The following is a 22,999-nucleotide window of genomic DNA, read 5'->3' as shown; positions in this document are numbered from 1 at the left end:
TCAGCCACAGTTTGAAAAATGTCATGAATTCATTATATATTCAATCAAAGCACATCTTATTCTTGATCCAATTCTTTGCAAAAAGGCGAATTTGACAGCCCAAATAGAGACAACAAATGCCATTGGCTATAAGCTACAATGGCAAGCAATGGTGGTGCATTTTGAGTTCTGCATTTTGTATTTTGTTGTCCATTGTGTAATGATTAATTGAAAGAGCTCATATACTTGTTTGCAAGTTGTGTTGTTTGAAGGTAAAACTAGCTTTTGTTGCATATGTTATATGTTTTGACACGATATGTGCCTTTTGCAAGCATAATGTGTCATTTTGACCATGAGTGCTGCTGTTTAGGCCTGTGTGTTAACTGTTTTGAAAATGTGGAGTTTCAGTTGACAACTGCATCCAAGCAATCGAGAAAAACTGTAATGCCAATATGTTAGTCGGATCTCTAGCAACATTGTATAGCGTGCCACACTGCTCCGTCTAACATGTTTTAGTCCGTTACTAACCTGTACAGTGGCTTGTACTGCTATGGACAACAACATTTATCAGTGATAATAACACGAGGACTGTTTGAATAATTCAAAACATAACAATTTATTAGTCAGGTAAATGTGTATTATGCCAATTCAATCAGTCAATTCATAAAAGATCAATAAATACATCAAGTTACCAAAGATAAATCCAAGATTAAAAGATACATTCCTGACTTTAAAATATACATAACATGGAGCATAAGCTCCATGTTACGGGCTGATCGGGGTAAGCAGAATCGCGCTGAGCCTTTCTCAAACCTTACCTTAAGTAATCCAAGAATTCCCTCAAGGACAGGGGTGTGTGCATAACAAAAGACATTTGCATTTAGTGCTTCCTGTGGAAAAGTCACACCCTTCACAGTGGTTCAAAAGATGCCTGAAGTTATATATTTATTGTTTTGATTATGTCTATTTCTGAGAGAATGAGACCATTGTACCAATCACACTGAGACATTTCAAATGATATCAAACATGATAGATAAAGTCACTTAGGTTAATCTGGAACATTCAAACATTGAAATGACCATATGTGTGAGTTGGGGTGGTTGAAGCCGAGTTTCAGCAGACTCAGATGCAAATGCAGCAGGAATTGGTTTTTCCCGCATTCACACCTGCTGGGTTGTGGTCAACAGTCTCTGTTTTCAGCTCATGTTTTGAATTGTCAAAGACATCAAAAATATTTGTAATATTTCATTTCTTACATGGGCTTATTTTTGTGATGAAGAAACCCACAGTAATGATAATAAATGAGTGGATTGTGACAGATCCACAGATGCTTTCAGATTTGTGCTCATCATCTATGAGATTTATCCTTTCTCTTTTTTTATTACAGGTTTTTACAATTGTTTTGCCACAAATTTCAGAACTTTGGTGTCAATTTTCAAAAGTCTAGACACAAAATTCACAACCTTTGCCAAAATAGTACATTTTTGCAAAACTTTTAACTCTTTTTACAAATGCTTGGATACAACACACACAAGTCAAACATACTTTATTCATTGAACTCAGATCACCTTTTCAATATAACACAATTAAACTTCAAATGGATCCCATTTCAAAATGTAACTCAAACATTACATTTGAAATAACCATGTATTAATTTACTTCACATGATCTTATTATCAACTGATACAAGCACTCCAAATGATGAATAACTGCTGCATTATTCTTGATGTGGGGAAACTGATGTACAATATTACATGTTTAGATGATGAAATAATCAGGATAGATCAAATGACATCAGTTACCACAGAAGATGACCCAACTGAACTACATTACAGTTTTTCTCGATTGCTTGGATGCAGTTGTCAACTGAAACTCCACCTTTTCAAAACAGTTAACACACAGCCCTAAACAGCAGTACTCATGGTCAAAATGACACATTATGGTTGCAAAAGGCTCACATCATGTCAAAACATTTCACATATGCAACAAAAGCTAGTTTTACCTTCAAACAACACAACTTGCAAACAAGTATATGAGCTCTTTCAATTAATCATTACACAATGCACAACAAAATACAAAACTCAAAATGCACCACCATTGCTTACCATTGTAGCTTATAGCCAATGGCATTTGTTGTCTCTATTTGGGCTGTCAAATTCGCCTTTTTGCAAATAATTGGATCAAGAATAAGATGTGCTTTGATTGAATTCATATTGAATTCATGACATTTTTCAAACTGTGGCTGAAAACTGAAATACTGTATATAAAAAAAACAGACAAACGTAATAAAATACTGTAAATATTAGAGAAAACACATCTAAACTAATATACAGTCAAATCTATTGGGAGTATAGGACATAGCCATATTGACCTCCTCCATCAATGCTGGCACAGAACTACACAGACCTTCCATCGTTTTTATAAGGTTTGCAGAATGATGGCTAATTGAAAATTTGTGTGAAGGAGTGTCAAACCGGTGCTTCAGTGATTTCATATTGATGTTGGTAGTTTTTAATAGTTAGGAATAGATGGATTCTGATTGGTTACCAAAACTAAAACAATGGAGTTTGGACTGCTTGAATGACATCTGTGTTAACTGTTTGGAAAAATGGTGGGGAAAATGTGTCAACCCAATGAGAAAGGGTTTACACATTTGCAAGACCGGTCCTCTGCTCTGCTGGGATAGTGATAATGAAAATGAAGAGGAACCTAGTTTCTTTAACCAGGTCAAAGCAAACTAGAAAAACTGTATCTATAGATGTCTTTATTCATCCTTAGTCCATATTTATGGTTTCTTTGTTCTGTGTACCACTTTTACAGACAATGTTTATATATTTGACATCACTGTAAGAAAGCCCAGTCACAGCAGACGAATGTCAGGCCTGGATTTACATTGACAGAAGGTTCTTTCCAAGATTTCTGAGTAATGAAAACACCACTGAAATGTAGAGGAGAACCCGTGACCAAATCCACAAGACCAGACTGATGGTAACACAAAATCCCAAAATAGAAATCTGATATATAGAAATATATGCAAATTACATATGTGACATAATAGTTCATATGAATTTTACATATATAAAATATGTTATACATGTCAAAATATTGCCATTTGTTAAAATATTAGAATTACAAATATGTACATATACGTTACGTATATATATATGATCCATTATGTTATATATTTTACCCCTACAAATATATATATATATATATATATATATATATATATATATATATATATATATATATATATATATATATATATATATATATATATGATATGGTTGAAAAAAATATAAACAATGATTTTTTTTCACTATTTTGACAAATTATTGACTATTATGACATTTTATAATAATGTAATTTGCAGATGGGACCATATATCATGCCATTTATCAGCTTTCTATATGGGTACGTGAAGTGAGAAAAAAAATACAGTAAACCTACATTATGATGGAATGAATAAAACTAGTTAAGTCATACTTAACTGACCGCTACCAGTTTGTGAATCTTAATGGACAGCCTTCACAAATCTGCCCAGTAAAGTATGGGGTGCCTCAAGGATCAGTTTTAGGCCCTTTACTGTTTACAATTTACATGCTACCTCTGGGAGACATTATTAGAAGACATGGGATCAGCTTTCACTGCTATGCAGATGATACTCAATTATATATTTCCACTAAACCTGACGAGACGTCTGAACTTTCTAAACTAACTGAGTGTATCAAAGACATCAAAGACTGGATGACCAACAATTTTCTTTTCTTAAACTCAGACAAAACAGAATTATTACTTATTGGGCCTAAATCTTGCACACAGCAGATCTCGCAACTCAATTTACAATTAGAGGGATACAAAGTTAGCTTTAGCTCTACTATAAAAGATTTGGGTGTCATATTAGACAGCAATCTAACTTTTAAAAACCATATATCCCATGTCACAAAAACTGCCTTCTTTCATCTGAGAAATATCGCTAAATTACGAAATATGCTATCCATCTCAGATGCAGAAAAGCTAGTCCATGCTTTTATGACTTCGAGACTGGATTACTGTAATGCTCTATTTGCTGGCTGCCCAGCATCCTCTATTAACAAACTTCAATTAGTACAAAATGCAGCAGCCAGAGTTCTGACCAGGTCTAGAAAATATGATCATATAACCCCAATTTTATCCTCCTTACACTGGCTGCCTGTTAAATTTCGTATTGAAGTTAAAATATTACTTCTCACCTATAAAGCTCTAAATAATCTAGCTCCTGTTTATCTAACCAACCTTCTGTCTCGCTACGAACCAACTCGCTCCTTAAGATCTCAAAATTCAGGGCTTCTGGTAGTACCTAGAATAGCAAAATCAAGTAAAGGAGGTCGAGCCTTCTCTTTCATGGCTCCTACACTCTGGAATAGCCTTCCTGGTAATGTCCGAGGCTCAGACACACTCTCCCAGTTCAAAACTAGATTAAAGACCTATCTGTTTAGTAAAGCATACACTCAATGCATCACCTAGCGGGTTCCACACTGGCTTCTGCATCTTGCTTACATACACTATGAACAGCAGCTACGCTAATTATTCTCTTTATTCTCTATTTTCACCTGGGGATACTCATCCCGAGGTCCTCAGATTAGGCGGAGTCACTGATTGGATCCAAGACCAGCGACGTGATGATCCCAAGGATTCCATATCCGGGACCAGGCCATATCCTGAGCTGCTGCTGCGCTGATGGTCGTGGGGAGTGGAGAACATGTGTCTGATTCCAGCGACGCTCCAGGGACAGACGAGTCTTCATTGAGGCCATCTTCCAGCATAAACCACGGCGAATGAAGTTCTGCACAAGACTTTTGGCCAGCGGAGAAATTAAAATGGTCGTGCCCAACTGAGTCTGGTTCTCTCAAGGTTTTTTTTCTTCACTCCCATCAGGTGAAGTTTTTTTTCCCTCTCCGCTGTCGCCACTGCCTCGCATGGTTCAGGATTGGTAGAGCTACGCATCGATGAATTGGCTCTTCAGTGTTTGAACTCTCAGTAATGATTAAATCACACTGAACTGAGCTAAACTGAACTGAACTGAACTTAAACACTAAAACCTGAACCACACTGTTCCAGTTACTGAACCACACTGTTCCAGTTACTATGACCATTTATGTGAAGCTGCTTTGACACAATCTACATTGTAAAAGCGCTATACAAATAAAGCTGAATTGAATTGAATTGAATAGTTCAGTATATCCACTGTCTGCACTGTTTCCCTTTACACTTATAGACCATAATGAAACCTGTATCATATATTTTAAACAACAATATTTAATGATTGTTAATGATTGTTTATTGAAGCGATGTACATCTTGTGTGCTGCTGGTGATCTAAAGTAGTGTTCCTGTAGTATTTGTATTATAAAAGGATTATGTGAATCAATGATCCTGCAAATGCAAGACTTCTTTAAGGGAATGAATGCTGTATGCAGAACACTGGAGAGTGTTAAAAGTAGTGACTGTTTAGGATTTTGTGTCTAGAGTTTTTTTAATTGACATCAGGGTTCTGAAATTTGTGGCAAAACAATTGGAAAAAAAACTGTAACACATAATGAAGATCAAGGGCAAACAAATAAATGATGAGCTTAGAGAGTTTTAATTCATTTTAACATACAGAGATGAAAATTTGTAGAAAATACATTTAAAGGTGTTTTTAAAAAGTGTTAAATTACTTTAAAACGGAAAAACAAATCGCCAATAGGTGGCAGCAAGAGACCTCTTTAATCGAGTAAAGCTTTAAGTGATTCATTCAGCCACGAATCACTGATTCAGTGACTCGCCCGACTCTATACAGAGTCCTGAATCATTCGTGTAAGGAAACGCCACTGTGTATTATTCAGAGATGGCCAACTGTTCTGCTGTTTATTTTATTATTATCATAGTAATGATTTCACTATTATTAATGAGAAAATAACGCGGAAGTTTTTAGCGCCTTGTCACGTGATCGTCAACATCCATGGCAACGGTTCTATTTGTGTTGTTTTGAACTTCGCTCATTGGCATCTGATCTCGGCGTCCTTCTTGGCTACTGATTCCCAGATTATTGATTGTTGGATACATCGATTGATCGTCTGCTTCTCCCATCATTCAGGTTTGACCCTTGTTATCACACTGTGGTTTGTATTCAGTATGTCTTGTGTTCATTACAGGTTTCAGAGTCGACTCACCTACGACTCGCTCCAGTTTGAGGGCCTCAACATCACTGTGGGAGAGCTGAAGCGGCAGATCATGAGGCGCGAGAGGCTTAAGTTCTGCCAGCTGAAGATCAGCAAAGCCCAAACTGATGAAGGTGAGATGAGGAAAAGCCACTTAAACTATACTACACTAACATTAGATGTGTTATCAGACAGACTTGTAGAAGCTGACATGTGTTATCATGACTCTGATGGTGACATATAGTGATGTTTTGAGTGTTTTAAAATGCTAATGGCACTCAAAGTATACTATGGTAAATGATTATTAATATATAAACTTTATTTTGCTGTCAGAATACACAGATGATGATGCTCTCATCCCCAAAAACATGTCGGTCATCATCAGACGGGTCCCTGCTGCTGGACTGAAGTCCTCAAACAGAAGATTTGTTGGGTAAGTCATGTGAAATAAGCGCAATCGTCCTCTGATAGATGTTATATCAAGAGTTTGAGTCTGTCTGTGGTGTTTTAGTCACACAAGCTCCTTTGTTTTGCAGCCATCAAGCTGGACCATCAGCTAAATCTTCTCAAACAGGTGATTCTTCACTCCTCTCACTGGAGCAGCTGTTGAAGGTATTGAACAAATGATTAATTCACCCCACTGTGCTGCTCTGTATTGAACTGCAGTGTTTGCATTTGAGGCGTCATAATGACATGTAGTGCAGAATATCAATACACAGTGTAAAACACACAAACGAACACACACACACACACACACACACACACACACACACACACACACACACACACACACAGCTTCTTAGGCAGATCAGTAAAATAAAATTCTAATGTGCAAATGCCTGTGAAACAGACTGAGAATCTGGCTGAGGCAAAGGCATCAGAGGAGGACAAGCTAAAAGCGGTGATGTACCAGTCCAGTCTGTGCTACTACTCCAGCAGGTGAGCGTTCAGACACTGACAGGTTTGGTTTGTGAGAAATGTTAGAGCTGATTCTCATGGTTCTGATGTTCATCAGTGAGGCCATGACACTGCTTGGGCTTCTTCCACCCAACTATGTCTGCTTTCACTGTGGGATCCCAGGACACCACATTAGGCACTGCCCCTCTAAAGGGGTAACTGGGTTTTCTAAGCTTATGGTTGCTGTGAACTTGAGCTCTTGTCTCCATCAGTCAGATTGTTTGCTCTGTCGTTTGACTGTCACTCATGAATTCACAGGGCAGCAGCTCTGCTCCGCATAAGCGCATCCGGAGGAGCACAGGGATTCCCCGCAGCTTCCTGTTGGAGGTGGACGACCCAAACCGAAAGGGAGTCATGATGGACGGCAGCGGCAAATACGTCATTCCCATCATAGACGCGTGAGTAAACTGTACTTGGCATTGCAGCATGTTCTAGTGTTTGTGAAAATCTCACATTATGTCTGCTTGTGTGTGTTTGCGCTCGATCTGTTCAGTGAGGCCTATGCTGCTGAGAAGAAAAAGAGGCCGTCCTTCTCCTGCCAGACCAAGCCGCTGCCCTCCTCTTCCTCAGCTGGTGCAGCATCTTCAGTCCAGGACGCCAGAGGGAAACGTTCCCGTTCCTCATCTCCACCAGAGACGCACGGAGACCAGAAGAGACCACGTCACTGAGAGACCTTCACCCAAGAGACCTGGAGCCGACGTGAGCACAGTGTATATATTGTACATAGTTTATGAATAAAACTGAATAAAGATTATAGCAGCATAAACTGTGGACTGGTTGACCTTCACACAATACAGAAACACAAAAGAAAATGATCAACACATTAAGATAGAAATGATGAACAAACATGCTGCGGGAGAACCAGTGTGCTGTCCTGCTCAGAATCTAAAACTTTTAGTTTAAGTTTATTAAATGTTAATCTGAAAAAAAATAAAACGCTGAACAGCTTTTATAGTATTCAATAGTTTTCCTCATAAAGGGGAAAAGTTCAAGAAACATGAAAGAAAAGGCGGCATGTACATATTTTTAAAAATCCATTGGAATGACAAAGATGTGCATGCTCTAATACAGTGGTTCCCAACCTTTTTCTTTGGGGCCCCCCCCATAAACATATACAAACATTGGAGCCCCCCCACCATATAAATACACACGCACGCACGCACACACATATGTACTGTGTGTATATATATATATATATATATATATATATATATATATATATATATATATATATATATATATATATATGTGTGTGTGTGTGTGTTTGTGTAATATTAATATATAGTAATATGTATAGAAAATATTAATTAATCAGTTTTAACTTGTCTTGCCCTTCAATAAAACCAAAATTTAGGTAGGCTTTGTCATACTGTCTAATCTTTTTCTTCGCCTCTGAAGAATCACAGCATTTACGTTTGTCTGCCATTTTTGTTTTGATTTTGCCTTTACGACACGTTGACAAGCAGATTGCCCGAGTGAGCAAAATTTAAATAATTATTTAAAGTTATTTATTTTAATTATTTTCACTATTATGTTGGAATTTTAAGCATGTGTTTAGATTATTTTTTATTTTTTGGGCTGCTCGATTTTGGGAAAAATCATAATCACGATTATTTTGGTCATAATTGTAATCACGATTATTCAAAACCATTGCCAGGTAAAGTCAAAGTTATTAGCGCTCCTGAGATTTTTTTTTTATAAATATTTCCCAAATTATGTTTAACAGAGCAAGGAATTTTAACAGTATTTCCTATAATATTTTTTCTTTTATTTGTTTTATTTTAGCTAGAATAAAGACAGGTTTAAATATTTTGAAACCAATTTAAGGTCAATATTATTAGCCCCCTTAAGCAATATATATTTTTGATTGTCTGCAGAATAAACTACCGTTATAATGACTTGCCTTATTACTCTAATTAAGCCTTTGAACTGCACTTTAATCTGAATGCTTGTATTTTGAAAAATATCTAGTAAAATATTATGTGCTGTCATTATAGCAAAGACAAAAAGAAATCAGTAATTAGAAATGAGATATCAAAACTATTATGTTCAGAAATAAGTTAATAAAATATTCTTTCCATGAAACAGAAATTGGGCAGGAAAAGGTTTGCTAATTTTCAAGAGGGCTAATAATTCTGACTTCAACTGTATACATACAGTTATTTTCCACCCTGCAAAGGAAAGAGAAATGAATACAATAGAAAAAAAAAATGAAACAAACTGTGCTTTAAGCATCTTCACTGTAAGAAAAACACTTTAGCTACAGCAGTCCTTCAGTCAAGAGCAGCAAAGGTTTTCTCGTTATGTTTGTTTAATAATAATAATAAAAACAGGCGGCAGAAGGATTATATAGCGCGCTGTATCTTTAATGGTTTCTCTTTCACGTCTTTTGATCCTCAACTCGTTTATTACACAAATGAGGGTTAATGTAAATAATCACTAAACACCGCGTTTTGACACCTATTTGACCATTAAAGCGTTCACGTTAGGATGACTTTAGATGTCTGCGCTCCTCTGCTCGTCTCAGTGTGCGAATGAGAGCGAATGCTGACCGGCCGCATGCTTCTGACTGCGTGATCGTGCTGCACACACACATAAGCTCTTTCGCGCTTTTAAGAGCAACACGTGTACAACTGTGGCGAAATATGATGCAATAATCATTTATCTCGATTAATGCTTTTTTATAATCGTTTGAAACCGAAATCTAAATCAGATTTTCGATTAATTGCAAAGCCCTTTATAATAGTGGACCATTTTTATGCCTTTTTCTACCTCAATACTTATTCTCTCCCGCGCCCCCCCTGTGAACTCTGGCGCCCCCCTTAGGGGGGCGCTGACCCCAGGTTGGGAACCACTGCTCTAATAGGTCATTTTGGCTGTGTTCATATGGTGTCCTTTGGTGGTTTCTATTGCTGTTGTTGTTTACTGTTCAGCTGGCTTAAGCAAATAGATTTCTTTAAAATGTAGCTATTAAGGGAAAAAATAATGTATCTTTATATATATATATATATATATATATATATATATATACACATGGCCTCACTGTAGGAAGGCTGCTGCTGGGAGTCCCGACTGGGTCAGATGGCATTTCTGTGTGGAGTTTGCTTGTTCTCTCCGTGTTCATGTGGGTTTCCTCTGGGTGCTCCAAACCCATGTGCTATACTGTAGGTGAATGAATAAACTAAATTAGCCATAGTGTGTGTGTGTGTGTGTGTGTGTGTGTGTGAATGAGGGTGTATGGATATTTCCCAGTACTGGGTTGCAGCTGGAAGGGTATCCGCTGTGTAAAACATATGCTGGATAAGTTGGCAGTTCATTCCGCTGTGGCGACCCCAGATTAATAAAGGGACTAAGCTAAAGGAAAATGAATGAATAAATTGATTGATTTTATTTAACAATTTTAACAAAAATATACAAACAAGTCCAGTTTGACATTCATATCTTAAAAACTGTCGAGGATAAAATACACAATAAAGCCACAGGCTGATTTCCATCGTGGTCATCGATATTCTTAAAAAATGAACGAGCAAATCATAAAGTGCAAACATCATCAGCTCAGAAACTCAGCACAACAAAAATCCTCAACTTCAACCGTAAAACAGCCATTTTTAATTTCCTCTCTAAAAACTCTCAAATTGAATCTCTTTAAAACTCCTCGGCAGTATATTCCAAGCAACAGTACACAGAAAAGACTTTCTACCTGTTTCACTCTTAAATCTACAAGGACAAATACCCCTGCTACTCGCTCTTGTAGAATGACAGTGTACCTCACTAACTAAAACTTGATAAGTAAATATTTTGGGACCATTTTCTTTAAAATCTTAAACACCATCACCAATTTCAGAAAAGTGACCCTTTTTCCAACTTTTAATAAATTAGTTTGACTATAATATTCATTATTTAAATGTGTCAGTAGAAGTACTTTGATAACAATTCTGCAACTTATTTTGGGCCGTCTGCAAATTATTTTTCATTTTTGTGGAACTACTGCTGTACCAAAAGACTGCAGCATAGTCAAAGTATGACTGCACTAATGCACTAGCCAATATTTGTAAAGTTTGGAAATCTAAGAGCTCTGTCTGTCTTGCTAAAAACTTAATTTTAGAACTTTTGATTGGACTATAACAGCCATCTTCTCACCTGTCAAATTACTGTCTGAAATGGAACCTAAATATTTCCCTTCATGTTTGGGTTCATTAATTTGATGCTCTACTTTTACCTCTGATCTGACACATTTTCTCAGTTTCGCAGCTGAACCAAATAAAATAAATTCTGGTTTACACAAGTGTAAGGACAATTTATTAAGGTTAAACCATTAAGAGACTTCCTCAGTTTGTTTACTTATTTTATTTTCAATAAATTCCTTCCTCTCATGAGACACAATTATTGCTGCATCATCCGCATTTAACAAAAGCTTTTTTTGAACAGGCCATTTTCAAATCATTGATGTATATTAAAAAAGCAAAGGACCTAAAACACTGCCTTGTGAAACCCTATAAGAAACGGTCGAATAATCTGAAAATACACCATTTAAATCTACTATTTGACATCTGTTTTCAAGGTAAGACTTCATGCATTTACATGCCAAAACACCAAAACCCATTGCCTTTACTTTTAAAATCAATATCCTGTGATCGACTGTATTGAAAGCTTTTTGCAGGTCTAAGAAAACCATCCCACTTAACTTCCTTTATCCATATCGCTCTTTATATAATTTGTTAAATAAAATAAACTGTTGAATCAGTGGAATGATTTTCCTAAAACCCGATTGAAACTCTACAATACGTCACATTTTAAACAATATTTTTCAATGTGCTAATAAATAACTTTTCCCTCCCTTTTGACAAAGCACTCAAAATTGATACCAGCCTAGAATTATTAACCTCAAACCTACTACCTTTCTTAAAAAGAGGAATAACTCTTGCTTTTTTCAACTTTACCTTGACAAATAGAAAAATTGATAATATGTGTAACCATCGGAGTGACGCATTTAGGGAGTCTTTGAGGGAACTGCACTGGAATATTATCTAACCCTGTTGCTTTACTATTTTGAAGTGTTATTAATTTCTTAAATATATCCCCCTCCTCTATTTTATTAAACAAAACTTTCTAGATTAAAACTGCATTTGGCATAATACTCTATAACTAATTTATCAATAAAAATGCCATTTTGTACTGGAAGCTTTTTAACCGTCAATATCAGGTGGTATTGAAAAATAATTAACAATGTCATAGTCAGATATAATTAAAACAAACATGATGAAGCCAGTAAATCTGGCTGTGACTTACCCGTGTGTTACTTTTGTTTCTGATGGGGTCAAAAATTATAATGTGCCATTTATGTTTAAAGTAAAATTATTCTCTATATATATTTTTTAATTTGATATATTTTCAATTAAATTCAATATATTTCTGTCTAAGGCATATTTTTAAAATATAGACATGAAATTGAGATGATTTTTGTATTTTTGTTTACAAATAAACTTTCTGAAGTCTGCTAGTAAACTTTTAATTATTACTTACTATTAATAATGCATAGTCATCATACATCTCTAAATCTTTATTTCTTCAGTTTTACAGTTAGAAAGACAAATCAAAGTTTAAAAAAAAAAATCTAGTGTAAAAGTCTGCGTCTCTCTGTGTCGCTCAGGCTGAACTGAAGTGTCTATTCACAGGCACGATCCCACTACTGATCGGCACGGGAGCTTTGACCTGCTCCGTTTCCGACCTGGGCCGGTTCACTCCTCCTTTAACGACCTGGCGGTCCCAAGCTCACCCAGGTGCACCATATTGATACCGAACTTAGTGTGGGCACCCGATCGACATAGTCCACTGCAGTCCAGAAGCCTTGAGCTCAAGCGATCCGCAGCCTCAGCCTCCCAGTCAGGGGCGGACTGGGACAAAAATTCGGCCCTGGCACTGTAGCCACACCAGCCCACATTACCACACCGACACAGCCCCACAGACGGACACGCACATTTCCTACTTATATTGGTGTACAGATGGTGAAATAATATAAGCAGAACCATATATATCTAATAGATATTTAAACATTTAATGTATGTGACTAGAACAAAAACAACCTGTTTATAACAAATTCATACAGTAAAACTAAATTAAAATAATATGTGAATCTCGTAGAGTCTGTGTGCTACCTGTTTATACCATTTGTCTGCTATTTATTATAGAAGTAACCTGTGAATGTGTATCAAACACACATACACACACACACACACACACACACGCACACACACACACACACACACACACACACACACACACACCTTTACAAACAAATGGACATGCAGCACTACATTCAGCATACTTTTGTTCATAAACAATACTTGTCATTCTCTGAAGTGTTGTTCTTTATTGGCACGGTCTATAGACTATGTTGACAGTAAACACATTGTCTGATTCTACATCTTCTCATCCATTTTAACTCTGTAACTCTGCAATTTTAATATGTCTGTCTGGCTGTCTGAGATTATACTTGTTCCTCACCCTTGCCTGGCTCTTACTGTGTCCATGCTTTTTGCTGGTCTCTGCAGTCACTGTGTCATCATTATTTGAATCACTGCTTATGCTAGGCTTGACTCATTCTAGTTTTGAAAAAATATGTGCTTATGAAACAATTATAGGTCACCTAAAGAATAAATATTAACAATTATGGCCTATTCTACAGTTAAGCTAAAATGTAACTATGTAGACTTAACTACATTTTTTTGTAATGAGTTCACCTCTACTGTAGAGTTAACTACAAACCCAAAGTACAGTGTGTAACGTTTATTTGTTTTTTTCTACCTCTACCACACTCCTTTCTGTCTCTGCTAGGCCTACCGTAGCATCCTTTCTCACAGCACTGGTATTGGCAATACCCTAGTTAATTAACACAATATAGGATGTAAGGATTGCTGCAAAATGTTTTCTTACTGACTGCTCTGAACATTTGAATAACAGGGTTTCTGCAGGTTTCTTCAAATCAAATTTAAAACATTTCAAGACCCTTTTAAGACCATTATGAATAAAATTTTAGACTTATACAGGGCTAAACACAAAGGATTTTTTCTAATGGTCTGGTAACTTTAGTAAATAGTTTTTGTATTAATTGAAGATAATGTAAAGGGATTAGTTGCTTTATTTTTCCTTCCATGATTAGAGAATTTAATTTGGAGAATTTGCTGAAAATAATGTAACAGCTGTTTTAAACTGAATCTCTTTGCAATAAAAAAAACTGATTTGGCCAGATTGGGTAGCTTTACTTGGATAAAGGGAAATTAAGAACTGTTTAAAATGATTTAAGACCTAACACAATATTTCAGTGAACTTAAGACTATTTAAGGCCTAATATTTATATATATATTTTTAATTTAAGACTTTTTAAGACACTGCAGAAACCCTGTATACAAATTAATACAATTAAGTTATAACAGTTGCACCGAAATGAATAGAATATAAAGCAAAAACGAAAAAAGCAGCAATATTTGTGTGTACCAGCGGATTTGTACATTTTTAATCCTTCATGATATATAGTTATTTGTGAAATTATGCTGAAGTGTTGCTAGTGCTGCATCTCCATTTGTGTGTAAAGGTGTGTGTGTGTGTGATACACATTCACAGGCTCCTATCATAAGGGTTAATTTATTTTTAAATTTGAAGTGTTTCTGGCAATCAGTAATCTCATACCCCTTGTTGATTGTACATGGAAGAGTTTTAGTATCTTTATTTGTATAAGTTTTTTCTGATTCCTTAATTTGTTTATTTTAATTTGTTGTAGACCACACCAACCCACAAGGATACCCAAAGTGATTGATAGCACTTGCATACTCAGTACTTGTTGGAAACGTTGTGGAAAGAATAAAGAGTCAAAATAATTCTGGATAGATTGAATCTCATTTCCCTGACAATGAGATGATTATGTACTGTAACCTATGCATGTATTTAATGTAATAGTTTAAAGACTAGCTATGTGTTCAGAGTTCACAACAAATGCATACAGTACTGTGGCTATAGCTTTAAGTTCTTTTGAATGTTAGAATATATTCCTAGTAGCATACAGCAGTCTGTATAACAGAAATCACGTTAATTGCTGATAATGACATTAAAATGTGCAGGAGTTCTACGCTAAGCTGACAACTGTTAAACACAATGTAACGTTAGTCACTGTGTTTAATGCACTGTCACAAACTGTCAGAAGTAGCGTGAATGGCGAGACATTTACTTGGTATGTTTTAGTATAATGAATTAGAAGTACATTTTCTGTTTTCTTACCTCCTCTACTGCGCTGCTGTCCTCCGACGCAGCAGCCGAATGTTCGTATACATTTCAGTAACTTTATGCATTTGGCAGCGTCTGATTTTAGCCAAGTGGTGCTCGCTGCAGAGCCATTTGGGCAAGCTGAGCTCCAGTGAGGGGGAGCTTGAGCTTGAGCTCCACCTTTTTTGCACTTCTTCTACGAGTGATGTCACTGGGGGTAGGGTTAGGGGTGGGGTTGGTGTACGCATTAAAACAGCTTACAGGAGGCAGAGCGAGAGCTCATGCTCCCCCTCGCTGGAGCCCAGCTCTGCTCAAATGGCTCTGCAGCGACCACCCTCTCGATTTTAGAGCCCTTTTGCGCTCTTTATCTGAGCTTTTCGGCCCTGCCTTTTCTTTTTACGGTCCATCTCTGACAATTAGCTTGTGTGGCACTTATTGTTTGTTTTACATTCTTGCTAGATTTTGATTACGTCCGCGTAACCTCAGATTGGGTCGGCCCCTCTCAAAACCAGCCGGTCGTCGCCGATTGGACCAAATGCTCAACATTTATTATTATTATTATTATTATTATTATTATTATTATCATCATAATATCACATCTTGTAAGAGATAAAAGCTTGTAAAAGCATGTAAAAACAATACATATTAAAAAAAAAAAAAAAAAACCTGACCGGCCCACATTTAAAAAATGATCCGGCCCTTCTGGCATTTGCCAGAATTGCCAGATGGCCAGTCCGCCCCTGGCCATAGGTCACGGTGATAACTTGTTGCAGAAGTATAAATCAGCCTGAACTTTTCACTGTTTTTGACAGAAATGTGACAGTGAAACCCCTATATGACTGTTCATGTCTGTACACGATAAATGATTCTGTGTGCCTTATAGTAGGGGAGAGCGGGGACGAAAGTAACGCTGGACGAAAGTAACAAAGGCCAGATAACATTGGCTTTCCAGGCTATGACAGCATATTTAGCCCGTTACTGTAACAGCAGGGCAGGAGTGGGACTTCTTTTCAGCCCTGCAGTTTCAAGCCTTAGACCGGCCCACCTCTGTTCACGACTGACTATATTAAAATAAGGTCATTTGCAATTCAGTTTCTAAAGACACTATCACGTATTTTTCAAGGAAACAGCTGCATTAGAACTTCAAATGTTTTTCATAAATATGAGAAGATTAAAGGGTAGCTAAATCTCCAAAGCTATACTTTAAACATCACATTGTCCCTTCCTGCAATATCTGACAATATATTCTGTGCAAAATTATTTATAGATATGCGGTCTTTTGTAACGGTGGTCACGCAAAAAATCTAAATAAAATATGTACACCCACATAAGTAACCCAAACAGTATTATATTGTCCTCCTAACACTAAAAATGAAATAATAATAATAAAAATAACACTTTACTCAGGAGAGGTTAGAGCAGCAGCATCACAACACAACATGCTGACCACTGGACCACAATGTCGCTGTTATGTTGGTGAGTTTGGAAGAATAAATAAGTATTGCGCTGGTATCTGCAAGGCTCTTTTAACCACAGTATTACTTTCTATTGATGGCTTAATCTTTTCACCCCTTTTTTATATTTCTGATCAAGTTATGTCAGATTTATTAATGTAGTGAATCATCTGATTTTCATTGAGCAGGTGTAATATTCATTAATATTAATTATTCAAATTTTTTTTTCACTAAGGTGCCGCTGTTTAAGGTCGAATGCTAAATGATCATCATTAACCTGCCGGCTGCGTTTTGCTGCCTGCGAGAAAATAAATAAAAAGAGTGAGGCTATGGTCAAATAAATAAATGAAAAAAGTGCGACTGCTGAGAGTGCAAGCAGCTAGGGACACCGGCCCTCGCGGCCAAAAAACTTTCCCGGTGCTCCCGATTAGCCAATCCAGGCCTGTGTAACAGGTATAGAAATAATAGTTCACTTTATTTATAGAATTACACAAAATGTGTGTTTTACCTGAAGTGTTTATTAAGTATACCTGCTCCTTTAAATTTCTGAGAAAGCTTAAGTTTTCTAATTTCCTGTTCTGCACCCGCCTCCTCCTTTTCTGTACTGACTGCACATGGGAGAGGTGGGTGTCTGCAGCTCTAATTAATCTTAAATCATATTTACTTGACTTTTGAAGCCAGTTTTTATGTTTCAATATTATGTATAACTTTCTTTTTCACATATTTCACATAGTTCGTTATTTTTGTGTTTTCACTTTAATTGAGGTTTTGATTTATATTTGTCTGATTGAAGCATGTAAAAGTGATGAGGGCGAAGACACACTGTAAAATCTGTGCTTTTGTTTACATCAGGAGTGATTAAAGAGCCGTCACAACTGCTGATACCTGTCTGGTTATTCCCACAATAAAAAGAAAACACAATGCAGAACCCTTGATGGAGCTGCCAAATATCAGATGATGGGTTCAAAGTAACAATGTGTAAATTATGTTTAAAGTGAAATTCATTCAATCATTCATTTTCATTTCGGCTTAGTCCCTTTATTAATCGTGTGTCACCACAGCGGAATGAACCGCCAACTTATCCAGCATAAGTTTTACGCAGAGGATGCCCTCCCATGTTGCAACCCATTACTGGAAAACACCCATACACTACAGACAATTTAGCTTACCCAATTCACCTATACCGCATGTCTTTGGACTTGTGGGGTAAACCAGACCAACCAGTGAAAACCCACACCAACACGGGGAGAACTAAAGTGAAATTCTTCTATAAATTTTTTAAATACCACCCGATATTGATAGACCACACTTATGAGTTAGTAACCACAGCAAAACATATTTCTGTTTAAAACATCATCTTTTCAAAATATACTCATTTCTGTTTACAAATAAAATGTCTAGTCTACAAATAAACTTTTATTCATTCATTCATTCATTTTCTTTTCAGCTTAGTCCCGTTGGTTCACCACAGCAGAATGAACCCCCAACTTATCCAGCACCTTTTTAGCAGATGCCCTTCCAGCAGCAACCCATCACTCGAAAAAACTAAACTTTTAGTTATTTCTAATTATTAACACACAGCCATGTCATTCATCTCAAAACCTTTATTGCTTCTTTTTTTTTACTGTTAGAAAGATATATCAGAGTAAAAAAAACAACTAGTGTAAAAGTCTGCGTCTCTCTGTGTCGCTCAGGCTGCACTGCAGTGTCTATTTACAGGCGCGATCCCACTACTGATCAGCACGGGGGATTTGACCTGCTCCGTCTCCGACCTGGGTCGGTTCACCCCTCCTTAAACGACCTGGTGGTCCCGAGCTCCCCCAGGAGAACCATATCGATACTGAACTTAGCGCGGACACCCGATCAACATAGTCCACTATAGCCCAGAAGCCCTGAGCTCAAGCGACCCGCAGGCTCAGCTTCCCAGTAGCTTGGATTACAGGCGCGCGCCACTGAACCCGGCGAGGGCTGAGAGAATCAGAGCTGTGGAGAATCTGATCATCACAGCGACCTCTAGTGGAGGAAAACTGAATGATGAATAAAAACTGACTTCATAGCCTTATGACATTAAATAATAATAAACAGCAGTATGATCACAAATAAAAAAATTACAGTAATTAGTATCAACATAATATTTTTGAACTAAAGATTATTATACCATATTTATTAGCCTTTACAACTCATTTTATGAGTGCCACAACATTCTGTTTTCTGTATCAACTGATAAATTGTAATAAATACTGTAGTATACTTTAGTTTTTTTTACTACAGTAAAAGTGGTTTATTGTATCATAATACATATAGCTGTAGAAAACATATTACAGAATGGGTGATTTGTTTATATTAGGTGTGCATCTGCATAAAACATTACAAACAATCTACGCGCAGAGATAAATACAATATAAAATTCTGAAATAAAATGAACAGAGCTTTGTTGTTTTTCAACGAGTCTAACAGTATTCAGGTACAGTAATGTAATAATCAAATGTAAAATAATACTGCTATTGTCTTTATTTTTTAATTAAATAAAATAATTTGCTATTAAAATGACAAATTATGCAATTAATTAGACCTAAAGCTTTTACAGTCGCAGGCCTCAGAAACACACGCAAACGCTAAATTATAATCCAGACTCAACCTTGTATTTCTTGTGATGTGACTATTGTGAATGATCATTGATGCTGAAATAATGCTCTGGGATAATTTATGTGAGCTAAGGGATAATTGACCCAAAAATGTTAATTCATAATCGTCACAATCATATTTATGTGGTGAACTATCCATTTAAGATTGTGCAAACAGTGAACCTCTGAAAAAGTAAAGCTTTAATGTTTTAATTTTCCACTTAAATACCAGTTCCTCATCTAACATTCATTCATGCAGTGAATAACTATCATTAACTGAGTTACATATTTATTATTCAGTTTACTCTTACTCATCTACTAACTGTGGTGTCAGATGCGGTTTTGACCTCCATCAGTGTTTTTAACATCTATAAGACTCGACAGAATCTCACACAATCTGTGGCATAAATTGATAGACTGTTTCAGCTTTAGCAGCACATCATGCTGAATTACTGATCCTGAGCTGAACATTGTTTATACAAGTACCACAAGTTATTTAATCTGGTCTAAAGACTAAAAAGCTGTTTAATATTAAAGATAAAAGGTAAACTAAAACCACTTTGTCCTCTCTGACACTAAATATGTTTTAGCTGTTTTATGATTTAAAAATTATGTTTGTGATTATTAATCTGCAACCAACAACCTGCAGTATTTTATAATATGGTGGCCTTTAGCGTCATTGTGCAATATATGAACTGTGGATTACACTAGAGGCCACATCTGCATCTGACACCATATTTAGTGACTAAAAAAGTGTTGATTCAATTAGTGAATGAATGAATGAATAAATGAGATACTCACTGAATGAGTGAATGTTAGTCGCTGAACTGCTTTTCTGTTGTCATTTAAAAGCTTTTCATTTCCTGATGAACTGTGGCCTATTTGACGAGATGTTTTGCTGTTAAATGGCAAATCATAAATAATTTAGTTATGAAAATATTGTTTCTATATGTATTAATCATTATATATATATATATATATATATATATATATATATATATATATATATATATATATATATATATATATATATATATATCATATATATGAGTCACTGGGCGTTGCAGGCACTGTTATTCAATGGTTCAGATCTTACCTCTCTGACAGGTCATTCAGGGTGTCTTGGAGGGGAAAGGTGTCCAACCTACAGCATCTAAACACTGGGGTACCTCAAGGCTCTGTTCTTGGGCCACTTCTCTTCTCCATCTACACGACATCTCTAGGACCAGTCATTCAGAAACATGGATTCTCCTACCACTGCTATGCTGATGATACCCAACTATACCTCTCTTTTCACCCTGATGATCCCTCGGTTCCAGCTCGCATCTCAGCCTGCCTGTCGGACATTTCACACTGGATGAAAGATCATCATCTTCAGCTTAACCTCACGAAAACAGAAATGCTTGAAGTTTCTTCCAACCCGACTCTGCACCACAGTTGCCTTTAAATAGCACAACATTGTGATTAACTTTCAGTACAATAAACTTTACTATGTGGTTCTAAAATACTATAGTATTTAGTTTAAATAACTATATTTTATTTGGGACCGTACTGCTGTTTATTTTTATCCAAACAGTGCCATAAGACCAATAAAAAGTCAACTTTACTTCATCATTTATCATTTCAGATGTATGGAGAGTCAAGAATCCTAATACCAATCAGTTCTCTTGGATCAAACCTAATGGGTCATCTAGGTCACGAATAGATTTTTGGCTCATAACTGAGGAATATCTGGAGCTTGCGAACCAGGTTTTAATTTCTGCTGCACCATTGACAGATCACTGTTTGATTTCATTAACTTTGACACAAGTAAGAAAAAATACTACTAAGAAAGACTATTGGAAGTTCAATGCAGAACTTTTAAAGGATAAAGTTTATTGTAGTCAAATTAAAAAACCTAATTAGTGAGGTTGAGAATGATTTCTCTTTAAATTCCAGTGGGATTAAATGGGAGTACTTTAAATTTAAAACAAGGGAAATTTCTATTCGGTTTGGTAAACAAAAGAGAAGCGATATATTGCAAAAAGAATAAAGAATAATTCAGGAAATTAATGATTGCTGTAACACACGATATGGTTAAAGATGTGGAAAAGTGAATCACTCTTCAAGCTAAATTAGACAGCATGTATGTAATGAAAGCACAAGGAGCTTTTGTAAGGTCTCGGGCAAAATGGATGGAAGAAGGAGAGAAGAACACAGCTTACTTTTGTCAATTAGAAAAGAGGAGACAGCAAAGTAATGCAATTCATACTTTAGTTATTAAGGATACAATAATTACGGATTCTAAACTGATATCTGAGGAAATATATTCATTTTGTAGTAATATTTATTCTACATCATATTCTGAAAATAATGCTATTCAATTTCTAGAAAAGGTTAAAGATTATATCCCACAGATAGATATTGAATTTAAAGAAATGTGTGATGAGGATTTGAAGCTAGAGGAACTTAAAGCAGCTATTAAAAAAATGTGTTTGGGTAAGTCTCCTGGTCAGGATGGTTTGACTACTAACTTCTACAAATTTTTTTTGGGAGGATATAAAACATTTGTTATTTGCAGCATTAAAATAGTGTTTTAATTCTAATACTTTACTTACAACTATGAAACAGGGCTTAATTATTCTTATTCCAAAGGCAAACAAAGATAAAAGAATTATTGAGAATTTGAGGCCGATTACTCTACTCAATGTGGATTATAAAATTCTTACATCTGCTATAGCTAATAGATTGAAATTTAGATTGAATCAAGTTATAAGTGAAACTCAGTCTGGTTTTATTAAAGGAAGGCTAATTCACAACAACATTAGACTTGTCTTAGATCTAATTGATTATGGACATTTAATTAAAGAGGATGGGTTTGTTTTTATTTCTTGACTTCTACAAGGCATTTGATACTGTAGAACATAATTTTATTTTGAATTTTTTTGGTTTTGTTCATAAATTTGTTAAAGTAATAGAAAAGTTATATAAAGACATAAATAGTTCAGTATCATTACCATTTGGGACTTCGAAGAGGTTTAACATTAATAGAGGCATCAGACAAGGGGATCCAACAAGCCCATATTTATTTATTTTAGTAGCTGAATTATTAGCATTGTATGTTAAAAATTGCAGAGCTATCAGAACTTTGAATGTTTTAGGGAGTCAATTAATAATAAGTCAACTAGCAGACGATACCACCCTGTTTCTCAGTAATGCAGAGCAGATTTCAGTTGCCATTAATCTGGTGTCTCATTTTTCAAATGCTTCTGGTCTGCAATTGAATTTAAAAAAATGTGAGCTTATGGCAATCCATAACCATACCGAAACACAACTGTTCAATATTCCAGTTAAAAATGAGGTAAAATACTTGGGTGTTGTTATTTCTAAAGACCCTAAAGATAGGGAAAAAGCTAATTTGATGGATAATTTGATAAAAAGTCAAAAAATATTAAATTTGTGGGTTCAAAGGGATCTATCTATTTTTGGTAGAATTGTTTTACAAAAGTCAGAAGCACTTTCCAGGATGATTTACCCAGCTTTTTCTTTAAGTATTTCTGATAGGTGCG

General features: G+C 35.9%; 1 protein-coding gene across 2 annotated transcripts; it reads left to right on the top strand.

Moving 5' to 3' along the window:
• Positions 1 to 5,226: 5,226 nt before the first annotated feature.
• Positions 5,227 to 7,883, top strand: LOC141376550 (E3 ubiquitin-protein ligase RBBP6-like). 2 transcript variants are annotated; one of them, XM_073916500.1, is made up of 7 exons: positions 5,241 to 6,294; positions 6,494 to 6,593; positions 6,697 to 6,772; positions 7,011 to 7,099; positions 7,176 to 7,272; positions 7,376 to 7,515; positions 7,611 to 7,883. In XM_073916500.1, exons 1-7 carry the CDS (start codon positions 6,135 to 6,137, stop codon positions 7,783 to 7,785), a joined length of 837 nt encoding a protein of 278 aa, XP_073772601.1. In that variant the 5' UTR covers positions 5,241 to 6,134; the 3' UTR covers positions 7,786 to 7,883. The 2 variants fall into 2 exon arrangements, with proteins under 2 accessions (XP_073772602.1, XP_073772601.1); XM_073916501.1 differs by lacking the exon at positions 7,176 to 7,272 and having other exon boundaries at positions 5,227 to 6,294.
• Positions 7,884 to 22,999: the final 15,116 nt, after the last annotated feature.

Source organism: Danio rerio, chromosome 11, assembly GCF_049306965.1.
Source record: "Danio rerio strain Tuebingen ecotype United States chromosome 11, GRCz12tu, whole genome shotgun sequence".
Lineage (NCBI taxonomy): Eukaryota > Metazoa > Chordata > Actinopteri > Cypriniformes > Danionidae > Danio > Danio rerio.
Note: the sequence above shows the minus strand (reverse complement) of the source record. Positions and strands in the feature narration are given on the sequence as shown.